The sequence below is a fragment of the Syngnathus scovelli genome, chromosome 2, assembly GCF_024217435.2.
Source record: "Syngnathus scovelli strain Florida chromosome 2, RoL_Ssco_1.2, whole genome shotgun sequence".
Taxonomy (NCBI): Eukaryota; Metazoa; Chordata; class Actinopteri; order Syngnathiformes; family Syngnathidae; genus Syngnathus; species Syngnathus scovelli.
In genome coordinates, this window is record NC_090848.1 from 22200284 (window position 1) to 22225839 (window position 25556).

Genomic DNA, 25556 nt, shown 5'->3' on the forward strand with positions numbered 1-25556 from the left:
TCAAATTCCCCAGTCAATAGTGTACACTGCTGTATAACCTCTTGGCAAAGTGGTCTTTCTCTGCTAAGTGCTTCTTTTGAAATTCCATTCAGAAGCTTTAGAAAATGGTTTTGTTTGCAAAAAGGAGAGGGGGGGGGGGGGTGCTCACCCCTTTGTCGATACTCTTTTTCACTTCCATTGAGAAGGTCCCCGTGTTTCTGTTGACCATTGCGTTTCTCAGCTATAAGCACAAAAGACAGTGGTGAGAGTCCAACATGGGTTTCATAATGGTGTTACAATAACAGCAAAGTCTCACCGTGTCATCTTTGTCCTCCCATTCGACCTCAGACAGGTCTACACTGCTGTAGTTTGGCTTCCTTCGCTTTTTGCCGTCGCCATACTAGTCAGGCGGGAAAGAAATTATGATGGGATGATTTCATCATACGTGTCCAAATTTTTTTTTTTAATTGGTTCAAGTGTGTCACATTCCGACAGATGAGCGGCACAAAGCCAACAGTTTGCAATACACATTACGTCGTGTTTTATCCTCTATTTCAATCTGTGTGTCAACATGTTTTTGTGCAGCGGTACTGAATGTGCGTACGAGGAAGTCTTGTTCGTGTTCATCTATCAGCGAAGATGGCCTCCCAACCCTCATTAGTACTCCTCATTAACATCTTTAATTAGACCACTATTAAACCATCTGTCCGACTGTCTCACCAACTGTTTTGTCTTCTTCTCCTCCTCCTCATCTTTTCTCATCTCATCCCTCCATTATTGCTGCATTTTTACAGCCTCCCTTCTACTTCAATCTTCTTGCTCAGTTAACACAATAGCGTTAATCATAACCATTCAGACATTGTATCTTTGAAGTGGAGGACCGGGTCACACTTTCCTTAACTACAAATCACAAATGTCTATTTTTACTGTATGTGCCCATTGAGATCCTGATGTGACAGCAAAAAATGTTTTTACTTGACATGAACTCACAACTAATAACTAGTTTCTATTTTTCAACAATAACCTCTGCAACTTATATAGGGTGGCTAAAATAGAGCGGTCCAAAATTTGTTTAGCAACAAGTACTTACAAGTGGCCGCAGATCTGGATGGGTAAGAATGTAGCCGTTGTTGGTGATTGCAAAGGCATAGCCATGAATGCCCAACTAAGAGAAAATACACACACAACGTAAAGATAGATTGTCAATATCAATAAATATCTAAAATTAGCAAAGTAAGTTCACAGACTGCCATAAAGGGTCTCACTGTAAAAATGCTAGCATTGTTGTTATAGTTATTTTGGAAATGTGCTTCTTCATGCTGACGTTCATTATTTGTTAAAAATAATTTGGAATAGTTTGGATTACCATGTTTTTCTCCAAATTATGATTAGATGACAGGAGATAGTCCTGGCTATGATCTATAGCTTAATGACAAACTCCTAACTACAATAATGAAAAAGAAAAGCAACAAAATGTACCGTAATTTTCGGAATATACATAAGTCGCGTTTTTTTTTTTCATAGTTTGGGTGGGGTGGCGGCTTATAATGAGGAGCGACTTATATGTGAATTTGTTCAAAAATTCTCAAAAAAAAAAGAAGTGAAACCGCGATAAACGAACCGCGATGTAGCAAGGGATTACTGTGACAAGTGACGTCAGCAGCGCGGCGTGGCGCGGCGGTTGTTTACAAAAAGGACAAAGATTGCTCATGGGATGGCGAAGATGACGAAGGGCCCCACGTACTACCGGCATAATTAGCGGCTTTGTTTCTAAGTGACACGGAGGATGATGAGTTTGAAGGATTTAAGGATTTGGAGCGACACAGAAGGTTTGAAAAACTATTATGGCTTTTACGCACGCCCGGTCCTACTCTACGGAGCTCTTTCACCTCCGTGGATGGAAGTCGGGGGCCGGCACTCGGCCGGGTGGCTGTCCGGAGACGGTGGATAGGGCTCGGTCATGGCTTTTACGCACACCCGGTCCTATTCTATGGATCTCTCTTCCACCTCGGTGGCTGGAAGTCCACGCCGCCACACGCCTGGAAGTTTGTTTTATTAAATAAAGAGCCGTTTACCAAACCCACGTCTTTCCTTGTACTTTGTTAACGCTACAATATAGTTATATACTAGATCTGTGGAATAACGACGAGGCTGACGTCAGGGCGCACGTGCGGCGTTGTTGACAAGGGACGAGGAATTTGATCGATGGATTTAACGATTTAGAGTGAACAGATGGTTTGATAATATTATTGCTTATATAATAGTTATTTGATATCTAATTTATATGTCGTTATATGGGCCTGTGGAATATTTTGAAGTGCAAGCGCCGTCAGCGGTGCGCACCCATTGTTGACAAAGGACGATCGATGGATTTAATGAACTGGAGTGACACAGATGGTTTTATAAACGTGTTATTTATGTAATAGTTTTTTATAATAACTCTGAATGTTACGTCAGGCCCGTTCTCACCTCTTCGTTTGTGTTTATGTCACGTTAGCATACCTATCGTTTAGCCTGTTGTTGCTCGTTCATGTCTGTTCTTGGTGTTAGATTTTGTCGAATAAATTTCCCCCTAAAATGCGACTTATACTTCGAAGCGACTTGTATATGTTTTTTTTCCACGTTAATGTGCATTTTATGGCTAATGCGACCTATATTCTGGAGCAACTTTTAGTCCGAAAATCACGGTATATATTTATTTATCTTTTAATTTAAATTGTTATTGAATTTAAAGAAAAAAAACATTGTCTCTATATAATACATAAAAAAACAACAACAGGGAACACAAGCATCAAATAGCACTGCTGTCCATGCTATATAATTAACTTGATTATTTGATTATCGCATTGGAGCAAGAAGGCAAGAACAATAAGCATCAAACCACTATATGAAAAATCTTTTCTTTATCCTCGCCGCAATTTGCAACTCCAATTACCGAGTCCATGTTCGCATGAAGTCTGTATAATTATAATGGGCCTTTGTACAAATAATAATAGCATCATATACCTTGTATTTAGGAATAGTCTTGAGGAGCTCTGAGACAGGGACATCAGTTCCTACCACCCCAAGCAAAATGCCATGGTTCCGCTAAAAACACAAAGTAAAATACAAAAAATAAAACATTTGAGAATTATTTGAAAAGATTTCGTGCAGAGCACACTTGGAAGGTAATCCACACGTTGATTTAAAACTTTGTACTAATCTATTAGAGTGAGCTCCTGGATTGACATGTTAATTGAGGTGCCGCGGCAGACAAATGTACTATAAGGACCAATTGTTGAAAGTAGTCTGAACAATTTCAAACTGATTTTCCTGACAAGTTTATAAAGGCTAAGCGCTCTTTGAAAGATTCCTATAATTCAAGATTAAGTGGGCCTTTCAAGTCAATCCTTCATGCAAAAAGTAAGCAGTCAAAGAAACGTTATTTCATATTTCTTAGAACCTGGCAGCGGAGTCATAATGAAATAATGGTGCTGATACTTACAGTCTCATTCTTGGTACTGAACACAGGCATTGCCACGGTGGTCATCAGAACTGGACCTTGACCGTCATCCAGCTAAATAGATATCAGGACGCAACAAAAAGACAGAAAGAGGAGGGGAAAAGAGGGAAGCAATAAAGATCATCACGCACTTTGTGTGAAACAGCCTTGTGACATTTTTTTTCAGCTCTTTCCCTAAATAGCGGACATGTGAATAATTGTGCGTCAGACCGGGTCATTCTCAATTATCTTCTTCAGGCTACACCCAACTTATATGACATGTTTTATTCATGTTCCGTATTTGACTTAAAACGTGTTCAATCACAGCTTGTCTTTGATCTCCTTCAGAATAAGCAGGCAGTGCTTTTAGCTGGGTTGTGAGTATCTTTCTTCCCTCAAGACTGTTGGAATAATTAAGATATTTATCTTTTCAGAGGCTGCCTGCCTACGCTTGTGACTTCGATTTTTTGATGAAAGCTTGACGGCGTTGTGTTGTGGAGACTGCTCAAGCTCTGTTACATGGTTTTCCGCTAAGAAATCATGTATATTTAGAAATGTTCTACTTCTGTAGATATGCAATGTCAACACTTATGCTTGTTAACCCTTCAACATTTGGAAACATGCCAGTGTCATTTTAGTCTTTGTATTGTAACTAACTAACTAACTAACTAACTAACTCACTCACTCACTCACTCACTCACTCACTCACTCACTCACTCACTCACTCACTCACTCACTCACTCACTCACTCACTCACTCACTCACTCACTCACTCACTCACTCACTCACTCACTCACTCACTCATTCACTAACTGAAACAATGGAAGTGTCTTCGAGACATCTCCATTTCACCAGTGATTAAGATGATTATTAAAAATCACATTGGACAAGATCCAACACTATTGACAGGGTGGATTATGACAGGGTGGACATTTTTGGCGAATGTTAGCGTTTAAAGAACACATGATGGACCTTCACTTATCGATATGATTCCGTGAGCAAGCAGTTAGTGTGTGGTTCAATAAATACAATTTGAAGTTATGAAAGTTTTTTTTATATAAATTTCACGATGACTGAGTGAACATGTTAAGCCTGAAAACATCCGACAGCACATGTAATATGATTAAAAATTAAAAAACATAAGCATAAATATCGACTCTGCAACGAGCCACTAGCCCAAGAAAAATGCAGGTCGTGCCAATGAAACTATCAGAAGGTCCCTTAAGGAAGAATTCAGCCCATAATGACAGGGTGGACAGCAGTTACAGGGACATGTGCAAAATGTTTGTTGTGATTATAAAAATAGAATATACATGTTATGAAAATGACTCAATTTGTTGTGGACAATAAAGTGATATTGATGAATCATTTTAAGAGACATTCTACTGGTATGAGTGCAGATGTTTGATCATTTGTCATAAGATCTCAGAGTTCCATTATTCTGCGACTGAGTGATTATGATGAGAACACCAAAGGCACCTTATAGTGATACTGATCCAGCTATGGTATTGTTTCTCCATTTCTGCAGCAGCAATCAGCTTACAACTATTGTGTTACAGAAAATATTGCACATCCTCCAAACATCACCTCAATTTCACCGCCAGCGATAACAGGTAATGACAGGAAACTACGAGCATCCATCGCGTCTCTATCAGACACAGAGCGAAAAAGGAAGCAGTGACCTGAGCTTTGACAGATGGTAATAGCGACTGAGGACACAGTATTGGACATCAAAGGGAGGAAAAAGTACACCTAAATACTAGTGCTGTAACGATGGACAACCTTGCTGCTGGAAAAATGGTATCGATCAAAGGACAGAAGGCAATGAGTGGGACCTCATCTAAAAATAAAAAAAATCTATTTCCAAGCTCAGGTACCAAATATTGGATCATATATCACAGATCTGAAAACATGAGCTTGGAGTTGTTGGGGATTTTCCTCAACAGTTGCCATTCACTGGCTACCACGTTGCGCTTGAATGCTAATTCGTTTGGTGGCTTGTTCTGCTATGGAGGGAGATGAAAAAGTGTAACAAGTAGATAAAAGGAGCAGCACGGGGACAGAAAACGGGCAACATATTTAAATGTCAAAATCACTGTGAAAGCGGAGCTTTTACTTGCCTTGATGGTGAAAGAATTTGCATTAATGGGACTCACCAATATGTTGCCCAAATTCTAGAATTGGACCTGTTATCTGAATTTGCCTTAAAGCCCAATCCTTACTGAAATCTTTTTTCTAATGCTCTCGAATAATATGCTCACTACAGAGAATCTTTTTGTTCACTTCACACTTTACTAACAGCTCGTGACCACACCTGTAAACCTTTGACCTCAAAAAGGAACACTCGGTTGGACAGAATAAAATAGTTCTACACAATAGATAGGGCAGAAATTGATGCCCATTTTTCTGACAGGACATCCTCTTGGAGACAGAAGTAAACAAACATTGCAATGCTCCTCTAAAAATCCAAATACACTCCCATGCCTTAAATTTAATGTCTCAGGGGACGCCTTGTAAAGTAGCTTCATGTGACAAATGCAAATGCTTATGGATGAAGTGATCTTTGTTTCCTTGGAGATTGAGCTCAGTGGTGGTGTGGCAGCCCAGGTAGGCTCCTTCATAAAAGGCTCTCCAGATAACTCAACACTTCAAATCATTACACATACATTATTGACACTTTGGTAATGCTATGCCCTTAGTCATAGACTAAATAATATTGAACTGCCACCCCACTCCAAAACGCTCCCCACTCACGCACTGTATATGGGCTTCACTTTTATTTACGCAAATAAGCACCATGGCCAGAGCTCTATTGGGAAGATAGCAGGCAAATAAATGCTGTAGAGTTAATCATAGCCACAATTGCAAGAAAATACTGTATCTATATGTGATTTCTGCTAAGCTGCTCTGGTGTCTAGCACTCCAATAGTGTGAAATGCCTGCCAACCGCCTCATGCGGCTGCACTCTCTGTTCATATTAATTGTGTAATCAAATATAACACTGAAAAGGCTTAAAGAAACAAAAGCATCAGTGCAGATTATCCCACTAGTCATTATAGGATGCCGAATTTCCATTTAGACTATGGAAATAAAAGTTAATTACTAATAATAATACCAATGACGTGCTCGCTTTCACATTAAAATAAATAAATAAATAAAAAATGTTGACTCAATTATCATCACACTGCTGCCAGTCCTGAAAATTGTGTCATGCATGGCTTTTACTGCATCACCACTGATGAATGAAAGTTAAACATTTACTGTGTATAGATGTGTTGGCATATTTGACCAATCATGCAAGAGAGACACTACAAACAACAAGCACATTGGATGCTTTGAAACCACAGCCTACAAAAAAGCCACAGTTATGTGATAGTTGTTTCCTTCAATTATGTTGCCTATTGTTGTGGAATCTGACAACAAAATCATGTACACCACCAAGCATCAACACAACACATCACAAAACGGCAACAATCTCAAAGCTGAATTTTTATTTACCTTTTGTGCTTGAGGGAGCTAGGGCCAGTTCAAGTGGGAAAAGAGGTAGAGGACAGGAAAAGTCACTGCTTTTTTTCTTATTTTTTGATTGGCGACAGAAATTATGCCCACTCAATAGTGTCCAAAATGCTACACAACTGAAACTTTTAATATGGAGACATAAGAGTGACAAAAAAAAAAAAACCCAAAAAAAACACTATAGACAAAAGTACATCAAACTTTCGAAATATTTTAAAGGTTTTTTGCAGGACTTTGAGACTAGCAATCAATTTAAAATTTAAATCTACTATAAGGTTTTTAGTATTCTTTTAGTTGTACTGGATCTGGCTCTGACATTGTAGCTGCTCACTTAAGCCTTGGCAGAGATCAATACCGTAAAGTGTTTGGGTGACAGGTTGAGTAAAGCGACAGAGAAATGGATAATTAGAGTTGCTTTGTAGCATCTCCAAAGAACCTTAGAGTGCTAATATCGGTTTAGCCCCACAACACAAAAAGCAGCTCATTCGCCTCATTATTCCATCTGTGTCATACACACAACACAGGCATGTGTTGCGACACAATCAAATTGAGTGTTAAAACCACTTCTTTGCTCTGCTCAGTAAAAAAGTAAATGCAGACTTGAAAAAAACAAAAATAAAAAAATTGTTGGTATCACTCTTCGACAGACTGTGTAAACTTGAGTTCATCAACTTACCGTGCTATCAATGTAGGCCTCGGTCCAAACGGTATCATGCTCCCTGTCGATCACCTTGGGACGACTCAGCACATGGAGGTACTCCATCACATTCTCCTGGACATCTGCCAGGGTGGATATTTGAGTGAAGTAACCTGTTGTTTAAAAAAAAGAAAGAAACTGAATTTCAAGAAATATAGTTTGAACTGGCTGCTTTTTCTCACTTAGCTACCACTCAGACTTCAGAGATACACATTACAAATTATTAAAAAAAAAAAAAAAAAAATCAATATCCCAGAAAAGAAAGAATCAAAATCTTTTCAGAATCATCACTTGCGTTTTACTTTTTTTCAAAATACAGTTCAGCAGGCAGCGGACAACTTTGAGATGAAACTTGATACATGTTCACTGATGATTCCAAGTACAAGTGAAAGGAAAACCAGCATGGGCCTGGGGATATATACATACTAAGTGTTATTTGTATACTAAGTGTTATTTATGTGAATGTTATGCCATTTTATCCAAATGTGACACTATTTCCCATATTGTCAGCATTGTGATGCTAAAGTCTATGTGCAGGAGGGAATGCACTCTTATCTCAACAGGGGGTAGAAGGAATCAGGGAAGCAGCAAGTCAAACAGAAAGGAAAAAAGGGACAAGGAGAATAAAGGGAATTAAACCACATTCCCACCCGTATATGAAAGCAAACTTGCAGCATCACCATCAGGCAGTCAAGGAGAAAATCATAGCTAGAGGAAATAGATTTAGGAGTCAGGCGGTAACTTTTATTCCACATGGAGAAAGGGGTCGAGATTAATGCATAACAGCGCCAATGTGAGGTGTGATGGGGAACAGTCAATCAAAACGTACAATAGGCAATGGGGGGCTTTGACCTTTGTGGTAAAAATAGTAACATTCCACACAATCCCAGGCAGGGGAAGTACCTACAGTACAGTTTAGAACTTTGACACATGTACAAATGACGCATTTGTTAGTTGTGGGTCTAGCCCACTAAAATGGCAACCGGCTAGTGCGTTACTGGAAATCCTCAAAAACTCATAGGCCTTTATAGCCAGAAAATACAAAACCGTAACATTTTATTAAATAAAAGGGCTCAAAGCAGCATTAAATAGCATTACTACTACATTCTTTTCATACCAAGAGAACGGGATCCATCTTTAATTTCACCAGATAGTCACTTACAACACACGCGCGCGAACACACACACACACACACACACACACACACACACACACACACACACACACACACACACACACACACACACACACACACACACACACACACACTGAAGAGGTTCACATAAGGCACACAACAAGCTGCCTCAGTGTAGCAGCATGGTTTATCAAGGTGCTGAGTGAAGAATGACTGGTCCTTTGGGCTGAGCCACGAGGGAGAGGGAGATGAGCTGGCGAGCAAAAGAAAAAGAATCCTCCTGCTTTCAGTGATTCAGTACACCTGTTATTGTACAGGCTAGGAGAGCAGCGGTATGAACTGTTCATGATGAAAGCATTTATATGTTCTAATGGACTTCTTGTGGCACCAGATAAGAATACACACGAGGCGATGACAAAAGTTGACAAAGGATGTCATGAGTTGTCTTAATTCTGTGTGGGCCTTCTTTTTAAGTACGTAAGCCAGGGGTCACCAACACGGTGCCCGCGGGCACCAGGTCGCCCGTGAGGACCGCATGAGTCACCCGCAGGACTGTTCTAAAATTAGCTCAAATAGCGGCACTTGTCAGTGAGCTGCATCTATTTGTTTTACAGTCAAACCTCGGTTTTCGAACGTCCTGGTTCTCGAACAAATCGGATTCGAACAAAAAATTCCAGATTGTTTTGCTTCGGTTGTCAAACAAAATTCGGTGGTCGAACCTCGCGAGATGAGCCGGGAAGACCCGAGAAAACCCGACCGCGCGGCCCGGATGCCGACTGACTCCGTTCGTTGTTATTGTATTTTCGTTACTTTGAGGATTGTATCAACCCCTAATCATGCCTCCAAAGAAAGCAAGTGGGAGCATTAAAGCCATCTTAAAACACAAAGACGCTCTTAAAGCAAAGCGAGAGTCAGCGCCCGCCGCGCTGCGGTTGCGCGATCGGACCAAATTAAGCTCCCTGCGCACTGAGGTCCACTTAAATTTTGGAAAGTACATCAGGACTTTTGAAATATTTTTTAAATTTTAGCGACGGCTCTGTCACAATAATGCGACCAGCGCGGTGCAGTTGCGCGGTCGGCGACTCGCTACTGTTGCGCGTTTGGCGGTGCGCTGCAGTGGCGCGATCGGACAAAATTAAGATCCCTACGTACTTAAGTCCATTTAAATTTTGGAAAGTACATCAGGACTTTAAAAATACTTTCTAAATTTCAGCGACGGCTCTGTCACAATAATGCGACCAGCGCGGTGCAGTTGCGCAGTGAGCGACGCGCTACGGTTGTGCGTTCGGCGGGTGGTTCGCTGCAGTTGTGCGATCGGACAAATATGCGCAAATGAAGGAATGCTTAAAAAAGGCGTTTTTTTTGTTTGTTTTTTTTTTGTCTTGAAACGGATTTAAAAAATTTCCATTATTTGTAATGGGAAAAATAGATTCGGAACTCGACCGATTCGCTTCTCGAACCGCCTTCTGGAATGGATTGTGGTAAAAACACAAGGTTTAACTGTATTTTTGCTATTCTTGTTAAAATCACATTTACATGTGAGCTGGAAATGACAATAATAACACATAGTGAAAGCCAAATTGAGCAAATTGGCTATTTGAGAAGTATGTGTCAAACTGGTAGCCCTTTGCCTTAATCAGTACCCAGGAAGTAGCTCTCGGTTTAAGAAAGGTTGGTGACCCCTGACATAAACTATAAAAAAATAACTTTCTGTTAGTGTCTAACACCAAATTAGCTATAATAAAATGATAAAATAACTATAATAAATGATCATTGACACTCACAAATAGAGATCTTGATGTTCCTTATTAAACTACTTCACTTCAATCTTCTGCATGGACTCCAGAGAGTCAGTTTCCTCTTCTGCAATGTCAAAAACTGAATGTGCCTCCTCCTGCACTGATTTTAAATCAGAGATGCTTCCCAGGCAGCCAATCAGCTACGTTTGCACCGTTGTGGAAATGAACACTGCACGCAGCTATGAAAATACCAAAAGAATGACATCTTTCAGCTAGACTTGCACTGGGCATGAAGAAAGGGCCTGAGACATGATTCCAGTAGGTTCCACTTTCAGCCAGCAAATTGTCAAGTGTGCCTCCATACACCGCATTGCTTCCGTGTGCATTCAACAATACACAGAACTAGATTGTTTGGTAAATAGCACACACTTAAACATACAGGCACACAGGCTCATCCTCTTCTTGAAGACCTTCAGGGACTGCACACAGGTCAATACCCAAACAATTATCGCATCGACTGATGTTTTTGTGTACCTCAAAGTAACAGATTGCAAGTTCTATGAGCACAAAAATGATTTAAATGGGGCAGCAAAGTATGTTGATCCCACCTTTGTTAGCACATGCCATCCATTTGAGATTATCTGCAAAGGCTGACTCTCGGCCAATCAGGTAAGGGAATATGCGGACCTGTGGACAAAGAGCAGATAGCACCCGTCAGTCATCTTAATCATATTTCCACAGGGCCTATCCTACTAGCGAGGGGGAGATCATGCACTCAAAACAAGCCAGTGTGTTCATTCTGATTAGCAGGCCCCTTCTATTGATATAATAACAGATTTTTCCCCCCATGAAACACAGCTTTAGTTTATTTGAATTAATATCAATGTTTATGTGTGTTTTACTGTTTTATTGCTTTTATATTTTTAATAGTCTGTTTTTTTTTTCCTGTCTTTTGAGGTCCTGTTTGCACTGTAGCAGTTTGAGATTTGATGTCAATTGTAAAGTGCATTATAAATAAATTTTATTATTATTATCCATCCATCCATTTTCTGAACCGCTTAGTCCCCACGGGGGTCGCGGGTGTGCTGGAGCCTATCCCAGCCGTCAACGGGCAGTAGGTGTGGGACATCCTGAACCGGTTGCCAGCCAATCGCAGGGCACACAGAGGCAAACAACCATTTGCACTCGCACTCACACCTAGGGACAATTTGGAGTGCTCAATCGGCCTACCAAGCATGTTTTTGGGATGTGGGAGGAAACCGGAGTGCCCGGAAAAAACCCACGCGGGCCCAGGGAGAACATGCAAACTTCACACAGGGAGGGCCGGAGGTGGAATCAAATTAAATTATTAATATTGTGAACCCAAAGAAGGAACAAATTGATCAGTGAGTAATAACGACACAAAATGACTGTTTTTTTAAAAAAATGTTTTACAAAATGTTAAAACATCACCTTGTCAAATATTTGTATAAAGTAATCAGAAGACCCTCAATACAAAATCGGCTGCCGCAGGTATGTGTATACAGAACGTACTTGGAGCAAACGCAAGCTTCATGAGCTCAGCTGTCATAGCACCCAATCCTGTATTTTTCCTTGCTTTTTTCTACTCTTGACAGCGTGAGTGTGCATGTGCGTAAGTGTGTGTGTGTGTGTGTGCGTGCGTGCGTGTGTGCGTGCGTGCGTGCGTGCGTGCGTGCGTGCGTGCGTGCGTGCGTGCGTGCGTGCGTGCGTGCGACTACTGAATGGGACACAGCACATTTGAATGAGTGCGTGTTTATCCTTTGTTAAAAGAGTGCACTTGAAATAAGTGTATCGTAAGAGTTGCTATGCAATTACACTATGCGGACAAGACACATTAATACAAATACAAACTTGGAGCATTTGAATCATCAATGTGACAGTGTATGTCAGTATGCTTAGAGTTGATCCATGGAAGCCGATAGAAAAGAAAATTCTCAGAATTGCACTTTAGTGGTTGTTGTGAGGTCAAACTACAGGCGACTGCTTATTAAATATGAAAGTAACTGACTGCAGTGCAAAATGCTGCAGAAGTACAAACAAGCAGCCGCCGCATGCAATCTTCAACCTACCTGAATGCACACGTGAATATAAAGAATTCACTTTCAAATATTTGAAACATGGATGCAAGAAAGTATATTTCTTTACTTGAAGTTCATAGATGTGATTTATGAGAAGACTTCATGATTACAATTTGGATTTACTGGAGCGAACACTATTAAAAAGTCATTTCCATTCTGATACAAAGCAACTTGATTTGATTGTGAAGCTGCGGTTGAAGAAAAGTGACAGCAAAAAAGGAAGCGAATTTGTGCACGGCGACAGTGACTAAAGACTTCTATTATCAGCAGAGCATTTTATAAATTGAACTATAGGAACTACATGTCACTTGATCTTCAGCCTTGAGGTAGCAGTCGGAAGTCGGTGAGGGAGTTCACAAGGTGGACCACCAAAAGCCATATGGGAATAGCTTGAGTGCCTTCATTTTTATCCACGATAATTGGGTGTAATCATGACGTGCTATGGGCTGCAACTGATGATTATTTTTATTAACTAATTAATCTGTCGATTATTTTGTCAATTTATTAATTAATCTGATTTTAGAAACCATGTCCTTTACATCCCTTTATTCAAAAACCAGGCATCATTTCAAATTGACTGCGCAGAAAATGCACTAACATGTTTTTATGATTTTATGATTTGGACACTTCAGAAAATAGGGTAAAATGTTGAAGACATTTGTTAATGTCTTAGTGTGATTAATGACAACAGTCTGCTGTCATCATTTCAGGACTAAAGAAATCTGACAATATTTACTGTCGAGAGGCTGAAACGATTAATCGATTATCAAACTGATTGTCATTCAATTTGATTAGCGATTAGTAGTCGGTTCATCGATTAATAGTTGCATCTATAGAGCACAGCATGCGCATGCACACAAACACACACAAATGACTGTCGATGAAAAAATTTGCATCCATCACCTCCTTCCTTATTTATTGGAAAAGTAAGAGTGACAAAATTGTCTTGATGTATGTAACACGGGGGAATGACTCAATAGTTGCTTTACAAACCAGTGATTTTCAAACACTGTGTTGACAACAGAACAATCATGTATTGGCTGGTTGAGAGAGGGATTTGTTGATTTTGGTCAATGTTTTGCCCACTGGCTTCAATGTCCTCAACACATCCAATTCAAAGGTGCCACATGGTACTAGCTTAAGAACTCGTTGGGACAAAGCCTTTTCCATTGCTGCCCATCCCTATTTCAAGACCCAGACACCTTTACATTTCCACCAAAAACTCATCAATGAATTATATTTATCTATGATCCGCAATACTTTTTAAAATGTAAAACTTATTCATAGTCTGCTGTTGGTGACCTCAATATAAAATTGCCCTTCAATGTAATACTGACAAGAATGTGTTATGTGCATATTCTAATACGCTACCTTCCTGTCTGGCCAGTTGAACTTGGCAAAGATGGCGTCGTATGTATCCACCGCTCCATCTGTAACCAACATAATGGCTTGGCTACACTCACTGCCTCTACCGGTCTCGTTGAACTGCCAAGACAGAGAGCGCGTGAGAAAATGAGGGCAGTTACTTGAGGATAGCAGAAACAGCACCACAATGCAAAAGGATTGAAAATGAACATGTGAAATCTAGCTCTAAATATAATTCCTTTTGCAAAAAGGAAAAACAGCTTTAATCAGTTTTTATTTACTAATCAAGCAGAAACACATTATAACTATTAGCAGAATATTTAAGTCAGGGGTCTCAAACTCTTAACTCTTTCCCGTCTGCCTGTTACTTTGCATTCTCCTCAGCATGTCTAGTTGAGGAATGACAGCTGATTCCCGGCACCGCAACTTTGGCTGTGCATTGTTTTTCTTGAAATCGGCTTTTCTCATCGCCAATATGCCTCTTCAAGGCAAATTTTGAAAAAGACATGATTGGGACTGGGTGACAGGATATGTTTGCTTTCCACTTGGTGTCACTTCAGAATCACATTTCGCCCCAAACGAGGCAGAGCAATGGTAGGCCCAAAATTTACTTATATGTTTTATTTTCTTTACACACAAAAAGCCCAAAGCAATGACAAAAAAGTTGGACGTTGGACAAGTAGCGTGTCGCAAAATCCCATCCAGCAAATGGCCCTCGGACCTAGGGTTTGAGACCCCTGATCGAAGTGTACGCGTCAAGTGATGATGCAATTGTGTGATACTTACCTCATTGAGAAGATTGAAAGCCTCACTTAAAGCACTGTCTAACATTCCAATGCCTTGAGCAAACAGCTTGTCAAGGTGCTCCCGGAAATGCTGGAAAAATATAATAGAGGGAAATCGGTTTTACCAACATGGTGACAAAAGGAAAAAAACTGAAAGTGTGTTTTGCTTTTCTGGCTTGGCAAAAATTGGGGATGTGTGCAAACTAAAATATTTTGAATCTGTTTTTACACATTTTCACTTTTTGGCATCAACGTTCTCTTTCAATTATTTCAATTATTTCCACTCCCTCCTTTATTTATCGCCTGGAGGGTCTTTGGCTCCATTGGGAGGAGAGCAGGTTCTCCACACTCAGCGGGAGACCAAAGCTATATGGAGTCTCTATCGAGGTCTGCTCATTTAAGTTTGGGTGAACGCAAACGTGCAGCGCCCACACACGCACATCAGTAACATATACAGTAATTGCATCAAAACAGCCTCCGGCATCACCGATCTGACTGCAAATGGCAAAAGGCACAACCTTTCCTTTAGTGTGGAAAAAAGGTTAATCAGTTCCAGTAAATGGTTGCACCCCAGAGCACGGCAAATATTACCTGCTGCATTTGAGTGAAGGGGAAGAATTGGTTCTTTATGTTTGTGGATTCGGATTCCTATAAGTGCCCCAACACAGTGGGACAGTTAATCCGTATCGCAGCAGTGCGTCCGTGGGAGGATGTGCTAGCTTGTGCGCATATTAATTTGCACTACACCCAGTTCTGAAGTAATCATTATTAATACCTGAGCACTGCTTAATAAATGGTATGGGGTGTATACAGTATAATGCTTGCATGAGCCACTTTGAGTGACATCACCCTGCAGCCATATTAAAGATCGCAATGACAAAAATCGATGACAGTGATATTTACGTCTGTATTAATATTGAATGAATTAAAATAATGACTTTCAGTTTCTTTTTTACATGCACTGCTGCAGTTTCAATAAATACCTTTTTCAATTGAAGGGCTTGGGGGATGTTTTTTTTTTAAACTTTATTACCAGTAATTGCTTTGGACAATCAATAATTTCCTTATATGAGCACGATTCAATTGTTAAGTAATTTGAGGTAGCGTAAATCAGACAAAAGCATTAACCTGATGAGCGTATGGCTTTAAAACCATCCCTAATTAATTTCAGCAAATTAATTAATTTGACACTTTTGAATTTTCTTAGAAGTGTCTGTTTTTCGAAAGATGGGAATAATAGGAGAGTGAAAGAGGGCTCACATCTTTGTTGGCGACGTCAGCTTGGACCAGCGTTCCATTCAGGCACGGCTCCACATAATGCAGTTCCTCATTGTACTGAAACAATACAAATGGAATCAGTAAGTTATCATTAGTTTTTCCAAAATGTACAGCACGTTTGTTTAATTTAGTGGCTAATGTGAGGACGTGACGATCCATGAACTGAAACGCCTGCCACAAAGCAATAATTAAAAGTGCATGAAAGAAAAGAGATATAGGCTAACGTTCTCACCCCTCCCCAATTTATTTACACATAAAGCAGCTACAAAAGAGACTAAAATTATTTCACAACAAAATGATAATCTCTGCTATGAAAATAATATTACTTAGGGCCTTGAAAGTTTTTGGACGTAATTATGAGTAAAGTGTGACAGCTCCAAGTAAAACAACAAATTATTATACGAGCCAACGAGCCAAATGGATTACGAAACATATTTCCCCAATCAGTCTTGATTTTTCTAAAAGAATTATCTAAACATCATGATTAGGCTATGAAATGATAATGACAACTTTGTTCTATGGCGAGACAGAATGTGGGCTGGCAATGTGACAGGCTACGTTTTGATGTGAAATAGCATCAGACACAGACGTGTGCGTGGTGACACACACACACACACACACACACACACGCACGCACGCACACACACACACACACACACACACACACACACACAAAACACACACTCACACACAGTAACAATGGTTTGGATGCCTGAGGCAGCATCCAATAATCAACTGTCTTTTCTGCGCTTCAAATCTTCATTTAGCAGTCCTTTAATTGGCTGAGAGCGTGACAAGAGAGAAAGCTGATTTCTGCATTTCTTCTGAACTTAGCAAGAGTGCATCCTGACTTGTACACAAATCCAAAAGCAAGGTCTGTATAGAATTCTCTATCCGGATGGTAACTTTGTGAACTTACAGCAATGATGTTGAAGAAGTCATCATCCCCAAGAGTATCCAGTATGGAGGAGACAGTTTGCCTGGCAATAGTCAGTCTGAGACCTTTCATGCTTCCGCTGACATCGACAAGAATCACCACATCTTTTGGAGAGGTGGCAGCCTGGATGTACCACTTCCTGTTACGGCAGTCAAAAGCGATGACGCCGTGTTCATCCGGTTTCCATTTAATCCCTTGGATAGTGGAAATAGATGAATGAGTGACCACGGTACCAAACAATAACATGTACGATTCCAGAGCGCAAAAGAAATTGAAAGCAATTTTTCTTATTGTCTCGCTTAGTCTAAAAAGCAGAAGCAATCAAATATTAAATGTATTCATAGCTATTTAATGATGCCACTTTTGTTCATGCTCACTCAGCGACAGGCTGCCTGAGAGTAACTGAACATTCACGTACACCATTAGCCACATTTCAAGAAGCTGGAGACAAAACACACAAGGGAGCAAAACAAACACATGCTTACCAGGGTACTGTCTGAAAAAGCCTTTGGCACTGCCAAAGTACTGCCAAATGAGTGATGGGTCTCTCTCAAAGTTATCCACAAATACTTTGTTCAAGGCTTCTGACCAGTACACTCCATTAACGATGGCGGAGTCTAATGAGTCATGGCAGATGGGGAAGAGGTAGAAAATAGAACAATTTCAGTTATAGAAAAAAAAATAATAATAAATTAAAAAAAATCAAACAGAAGTAGATTAAGACTAGTGCTGACATTAGTACAAAGTGGTTTTGTGCTTTCAGTCAAACTGCTGTACGAAGCTCATTCTGGCATGTATTGCCAACTAATTTGTACTTTAATGAGAAGATGATGACGACTGCCTGGTACGCAAAGTGCTACAATCACATGTGGGTCAGCCTGACAATAGAAAGTTTCACAGAAACAAACACGAGAGTGCTTAAATGGAAGATTTTTTCAGCCGTAATCACAATCCAAATTGAATGTTTTTCCAGCACTCATCTTACTTGTTGTCTCATTAGGAGGCAAACAAGACTAGAAGCAAAATAAGTTGAAACTCAAGGCTGTCGTCATTCTACTACTTTGCTGTAAGAACAGGACACGTGCAATAAAATTTGCCATTCATATACTGTATTTTTTTTCAGAGTTCTTTACTGTAAAGAAAAAAAAATTACAATAAAAAGTACAAAAATGAAAACAATAGAAAAAAAACACAACACTTAATATGTGTTTAAAATAATAATTTTATGTGTCACCTAAAATTTGGATTTTTGCATCTACCCAGAGAAGAAAACCAAAACTGGCAATGGCAAGGCATCACATTAAAGGTAATAAGACAATCTTAATTTGGGATTTTTATTATAAAATTTTTTGGGGAAAAATACATTTTATTTAAAATATTAGAATAATTGTAATTCAGTCAATATACTAACAAAATACATATATTTATCATAGAAAAATATAAAAATATATATTACAGTATTTTTGCTGGTAGCAGTGATTCAGTAAATGACAGTAATCAAAAATACAGTAATTGACTGAATATAAATTCAGAGTATTGTAGTTTACATTAGAAAGATGCGGTAACATACAACGTACGATAACAGAATTTAACTGGATTACTGCCGCCAGTAAAGTACTCTAATTTTTACAGTAAAACGTTTTACACTGTACATCAAAACCTGGCATACAAAAAAAATGTAGACGGAGAGGTGGGCAAAAGTGCAGATGTGAAATGGAGACAGAAAAGCAGATGAGATTTTCCTCATCATCTCCAAAGCCGGCACCATTGTTGTTGTCATCACTCATGCCAATAAGCCATGAATGTATTAGTCTTTTGAAAGCAAGCTTGATATGCAACGCGCATTGGAGGGGAGCGATATTTGGATGGGAACCGTTTGCACAACAATACCAAGACAATTTGCAGTCAGAATTAACAATTCGCAAAACTAATCTTCACAATGCAAAGTCCTTCACAGTTCCAGATGCATTCCATTAACTCACAACTGCGTAACACAAAGTTTTGGATTATTTGTAGGTACGTATAATAGTATATAATAATAATAAGTACATTGACATTGTAGTTTGCTTGTGTCACATCATACCCAAATGCAACAGAATGAGACGTTCATTGCGCAAAAAGTGGTCTGGATCTAAGGAGCCATGCAAACTCTGACATCAAAGCACATGTGCTAAAATGAAAACGTTCAGAGAAGCATTCTTTCCTTTAATCTGAGCCTCTTAGTACTTTTTGCAGTCGGGTGAGTTGTGCCCCACCAAACAAGCTCCTTGCAGTCCCAGCAAACGTTCTCACTCCCAGCGAACAAAGCCGGAGGATTTAAAAAAAAAAAAAACTCTCCAAGCTCTTTCCCTCGCTGTCTGTGCCCCGTTCCATTCATTTGGCAGGGAATCAAATCAAGATTACGATTCCTCTCCTTGCATTAGCCTTCCAGTCGCACTCTCATAGAATTTTCATTCACTTCCTTTCCATTTCAATCAGTCCCCTTCTGTCACTATCATTTGATTCCCCCATCTCCCATCACCTTGCAATAATTAAAGTATTGCTCGGACCGTCCATCAGTTTGACTTAACCTACTTTCTTCCCTTTTACGCACCCCCGAATATAATTCCGCCTCGGGTAGCTGATTTAAGCCCTCGCGACATGTAGTCTGTCTACTAAGCAGTGTTCAAAGGCCGAGATTTCATTGGTTTGACTGTGTGAACGGTGAATTAGACGAGTGTTTGACTTTTGAACAATTAGCATGTGACTGAAATAATCCAAAGTGTTACATTTCATAAATGTAAATGCAGACACCGTGAGCAGAAAGCAAAGTTCATATGAATTATTCAATATACAATTATTCCCTCCTGCAAATATGCGCAGTAATTTTTTTCTCCCCAGAGAACTCCATCCATCCATCAATCCATTTTCTGAACCGCTTAGTCCCCACGGGGGTCGCGGGCGTGCTGGAGCCTATCCCAGCCCTCATCGGGCAGTAGGCGGGGGACACCCTGAACTGGTTGCCAGCCAATCGCAGGGCACACAGAGACAGACAACCAATCGCACTCACACTCACACCTAGGGACAATTTGGAGTCTTCAATTGGCCTACCAAGCATGTTTTTGGAATGTGGGAGGAAACCGGAGTGCCCGGAGAAAACCCACGCGGGCCCGGGGAGAACATGCAAACTCCACACAGGGAGGGCCGGAGGTGGAATCGAACCCGCACCCTCCTAACTGTGAGGCGGACGTGCTACCCAGTGCCCCACCGAGCCGCCCCCAGAGAACTCAAGAAAATAAAAAACAAAAAATCTAAAAAAAAACCTGAACATTCAAGACTGGAAAGGACATAAAAACTCTCAAGAAAACTAATTAGGACACTTGAACAAAAAAAATAATTAGGACACTTGGACAAAAAAAATGGAAGTAGACGAACAGATCACAAATGATCAGCTAGTATGGATCAAACCTACTGAAGATACAAATTTATGAACGACTATCTTGTTGTTGCATATAACTTAGAATGTCACTCTTGTTTTCTGTGGGTAACAAAACTAACATACTAGATCATGCACAAGGCAAAATAAACAAACATACCTTTGTTGTACATGTTAGTGGGCACTTGGACCACGCTGAGGCTAAGGTTGACTGACAGGTTGTTAAAGTGGTCATTAGGTTGCAGGATGAATTCTCCTCCCAGCTCCACATTGTTGCCCTCCTCATCCACTTCATTGATCAACACCGCATTGAAGTATTCATACTGGGGACAAGAGAGAGAGACACAAATGAATATACTTCAAACCACAATGTCTCGGTCATGCAAATGCTGCGTCAGAGAGTATTATAGATGCTCATGTAATGTGAATCTCTGAATCATCATACATGATGTGTGATAAAATGCTGAGGTAGGAATTCTTCCCTCGCACTCGTTTTCCTATCGCCACACTGCATGCGGTGCCCTGGCTTGGCTGTATTTTTAGTGCTGCATATACTGGAAAGACTATTAATAAATGATGGTGCAAGATAAATATAGAACACACGGATCCCTGCAACCCCCAAGCCAAGACACCACCCATGGCTGAGGCCTGAGGGGAGCGATCACACGCAGATAAGAACATCTACGATGGCTGGAAATGAAAAAATATTTCACAATAAAATACAAGATCATCGCATGAACATTCCCAGGATTAGATAAGCAGCAAAGTGCAATGGTGGTTACAATGCTTGTTTGGCATAGACAGCATAGTAAAATATTTAATTAAAAAAAAAGAAAAAAAAACTTTCCCTATCCCCAGTTTTGTGCCACGACCTTTTTTTTCCATTTCATCATGATGAAACTAATTAGTGCAGCACAGACATTATTACTGGACTGTCTTTTAAAGTTTGCTGTGCAGGAGACAAGTGTTCTCATTTTAAAACTCCATTTAATTCAATGTAGTTTTAACTCACATTTGATTTGAGTATTGCTTGGTTAAATTTAAACCATTCTGAATTTAAAATGACGATCTTGAAATTGGATTGCTCTTCTGTTGTTTTTCCTTTCATAAACACTGGCTTCACTGCTAATGGACAAATGATGTTACATACACTGAATACACATCGACTTAAAATTGGTAAATTACTTTATTTTATGCAAACCCTTGACAAAATTGAGCAAATTCAAACAAAAACCTTTTCGTTTTTTTCCAGTGCAGATTACCTCTGATATGCAAATGTGTGTCAATACAGGGTGTCCCAAAAAGATGTATACACCTTTTAGCAGCTGATAACTCTAAAGTTTGTTTTTTCTTTGCAGATTAAACCCATCGATCCAAATGATGGCAGCCAGACTAAACTCTGAAGAAAGAAAATTTATTCAAAAATGTTACTGGAAGCGTGAAATCGCAGTAGAAGTGCAAAGACAATTTAGGAGGATGTTTCAAAAAGAACTACCAACACGAGTTACCATCACTCGAATTAGAGATAAGTTTGAAGCTGATGGAACTGTTCACACAGACTTTCTTGGACTTCGCTGAAACGTTTCAAGTACTCTTTCTTCCTTTATAGGACTTGTCGATGTACGTGGCCTTCCGGAATGGTTTTTGGAGACGTTTCGAAGTAACTGTGACTGCCTCCCAATAGGCTTACATGTATGTCAATCAAGCGATTATAGCCTATAGAAAAAAAAAAAAGTTTTTTAAAATGTCATGCGATCGACCAGTAGTAGCTTACTTTGGTGACGCCCCTGATCATGGTTGGTGTAATGCTGAAAGCGATGCACCTTGTAATTTACTAGTCATTCTAAAACGTACTGAAAATTTTTGCCAGAGCGCTGTGCACAACCAGTATGGATCAACAAATTCATCAATTAATCCATATATAAGGCACTCTGCATTATAAGGCGTACTATGTTTTTTTGAGTAAATTTTAAGTTTTTAAGTGCGCCTTATCGTACGGAAAGTACGGTAGTTAGTTATAGATGCAATAGTGTTTACATATTTTAGTTAGTTAGTTAGTTAGTTAGTTAGTTAGTTAGTTAGTTAGTTAGTGTAAAATATGCGCATATAAATGAAAATGCAATAAATATAATCCAGTGCATCCTAACTCCGAATAAATGTAAAATTAAACAATACTGTATAAAGTATTGTATGGAGAGGTGACAGTTAGATGAAAGAAATACAACAAAACAGTGGTTAATGACTTAGCTATTTAAATTCACAGCATGTGGGCTTTAATTTTGATTAAAATTGCACCCATTAGCCTGAGAGTTTCAGCACTTTTGGAGTGCATGTGGGCGTGTAAATGTGTGCCTTTGCATCTGTGCAAGCTCTTGTGCGTTTGTGTTAAAGCACACGTGTAGGTGTGTGTGTTAAGTCAATTATGTAATTCCAGTAGTACACTCACGAAAGGAGTGCCCAGTGCCACTAATGCAGTCCCTGATCACGGTGTTCACAAGCTGATCTTTATGCCGAAAGACCGCGTTTGCACCATCAGCACCCACTCAGTGTGGGCTAGAGAGAAGACGAGAGGATGAGGAGGGCTACGAGAGCAAATAGGTAGAGCAGCGTATCTTAGTTCCCCTTTTCGAAAATGAGGTTGTCATACTCGTCCATATGCGAGTTGTGTGTTATGTCAGTTGATGGTGTGAAATTCATAAATGTCATTAATATTGTCGAAAAGATTCATCACACCGACAGTTGATTGAAGTATTTGATAATGCCTCAAATTGTAAACACAAGGAGAAAAGTTGTCCATGTCACTTCTCTATTTGTTATGTAGCACATTTGTGTGCCGGTTTGCCTATGGCCCAAAAAATATGTAATAGAATGTGGCTAGATATCCGAAGAAACTTCACAGTTCAAAGACAAAAAAGTTCATATTCCCTCTTTTAAGAAACACACAAGTTGAATGCGCACATTTTATACAAGCATACAACTCTTGATATTGGTTTCACACACACACACACACACACACACACGCAAAAAGCATAAAATTGAGTCACAGCCACAAGGAGGAAGGCGATAGCGCACCAAAAAAGAACCGTGACGCTTCAACCCTCTGGAGTTCACTTTCAACTTTCATCACTCTCCGGGTGTGGAAATAAGACTGGAAAACAACTGGGGGCATGGATACAAGTAATTTGGGGGTAAACACAACAGTGTAAGAAATAACCCGAAGGGGGGAGCCAAGATTTGTACTCAACACTTCATTGTGCAAAAAAAAAGTTTTAAAAGGTAGGCTTAAGTGAAAAATAATTGTGAGAAACACTATGACTGCATCAGTCTTTGGTTAGACTATTTTTTATTTTTTTATTTATTTATTTCCAAGACTGGGTAGTGGTAGGTCCAACATGGGTTTACTAATTTGGAAGTCTTGGAACTCCCGAAGTGTGCACAACTAATGTTGAATATTTATATGAATAATATGACATCAATTACACTGTGACACCGAGATAGGGAACATTAGCAAACAGATCTTGTTACACAGAGGTAAACGTCATTATTACTCATCATCATCATCTTTCAGCATCTCATGTTCCGTCCACAGGAAATTAGTAATGTACTTAATTAGTGGATAATTATCTCCCCAGATGCTCTCTTGACTCAAGACTGAGATGTGAAGAGGAAATGTACCGGCAACAAGGCATGTCAGGCCAGGTAACAGGCAGTACTTGTCCAAACATATCTAAAAAGACATGGTATGAGATTGCACAATTGTAAATAGAGCCTGAACATTTTATTCACATGGATTTCTTTCGAGTATTAGTGAGCATTTTTTCTAGTATATTTTACTAAGTAATCAATAAACCATTTTTTCCCCTTATGACGGAGGCCATTTCCAAAATAATCTTGCTCTTACATTTTTTTATAACATTTTAGTAATTTTTATTAGACGTTTTTTTTTTTATTTGCTTCAAGATGTGTCACGGTCGGGTGGAGCATGGAGCAGGACGACCAAGTGCAGCTTGGACCAGGGTTTATTGAAGCAACTCAAAATACAGACTCGGTAAACTGACATGACTTAAACAATAACTTGACTGACTGACCGGGACGTGGAACAAGAAGACAGCAGGACATGACGGCACCAAGACAGGACGACAACACCGAACGACAGCAACCAAAACCAAAACCAAAACCAATGACCAAAACCAATGATCCGACAGGGAGAGAGGGGCAGACAGGACTTTTATACAAGACAGGTAACGAGAGGCAGGTGGGAACAATCACACTAATCATGGGCACACAGGAGGGGAGGGGCGAGCACACAGACAGAAACCAAGACAACAGACACATAGTGGAGCAGTTGGGGACGAGACGTGACAGAACCCCCCCCACAAGGGACGTCTCCCGACGTCCCAAAAAAAAAAAAAACTAGGGGAACCGAACCGCACCGCACTCTGGCGGCGACTGCGGGGAACCGAACCGCACCGCACTCTGGCGGCGACTGCGGGGAACCGAACCGCACCGCACTCTGGCGGCGACTGCGGGGAACCGAACCGCACCGCACTCTGGCGGCGACTGCGGGGAACCGAACCGCACCGCACTCTGGCGGCGACTGCGGGGAACCGAACCGCACCGCACTCTGGCGGCGACTGCGGGGAACCGAACCGCACCGCACTCTGGCGGCGACTGCGGGGAACCGAACCGCACCGCACTCTGGCGGCGACTGCGGGGAACCGAACCGCACCGCACTCTGGCGGCGACTGCGGGGAACCGAACCGCACCGCACTCTGGCGGCGACTGCGGGGAACCGAACCGCACCGCACTCTGGCGGCGACTGCGGGGAACCGAACCGCACCGCACTCTGGCGGCGACTGCGGGGAACCGAACCGCACCGCACTCTGGCGGCGACTGCGGGGAACCGAACCGCACCGCACTCTGGCGGCGACTGCGGGGAACCGAACCGCACCGCACTCTGGCGGCGACTGCGGGGAACCGAACCGCACCGCACTCTGGCGGCGACTGCGGGGAACCGAACCGCACCGCACTCTGGCGGCGACTGCGGGGAACCGAACCGCACTCTGGCGGCGACTGCGGGGAACCGAACCGCACTCTGGCGGCGACTGCGGGGAACCGAACCGCACTCTG

The 25556-nt window shown here is 40.7% G+C and overlaps 1 protein-coding gene across 10 annotated transcripts in view; it reads right to left on the bottom strand.

Moving 5' to 3' along the window:
- The window catches only part of cacna2d3a (calcium channel, voltage-dependent, alpha 2/delta subunit 3a), a 98756-nt gene that overhangs the window by 43285 nt on the left and 29915 nt on the right, over positions 1-25556 (bottom strand). For 9 of the 10 annotated variants that reach the window (XR_007488517.2, XR_007488518.2, XR_007488519.2 and 6 more), the window contains exons 5-18: positions 20587-20749; positions 17497-17628; positions 16994-17205; positions 16057-16131; positions 14798-14887; positions 14018-14131; positions 11156-11234; positions 7653-7786; positions 6959-6976; positions 3464-3535; positions 2986-3066; positions 1070-1144; positions 296-379; positions 149-220 (exon numbers count right to left, since the gene is read on the bottom strand). Coding sequence is in view for 7 of the 10 variants with exons in the window: in XM_049754573.2 (XP_049610530.1) it covers positions 149-220; positions 296-379; positions 1070-1144; positions 2986-3066; positions 3464-3535; positions 6959-6976; positions 7653-7786; positions 11156-11234; positions 14018-14131; positions 14798-14887; positions 16057-16131; positions 16994-17205; positions 17497-17628; positions 20587-20749 (1401 nt within the window). In the remaining 3 variants the exon portion in view is untranslated. The remainder of the gene's footprint in view (positions 1-148; positions 221-295; positions 380-1069; positions 1145-2985; positions 3067-3463; positions 3536-6958; positions 6977-7652; positions 7787-11155; positions 11235-14017; positions 14132-14797; positions 14888-16056; positions 16132-16993; positions 17206-17496; positions 17629-20586; positions 20750-25556) is intronic. The other variant, XM_049754571.2, reaches the window with a different exon arrangement.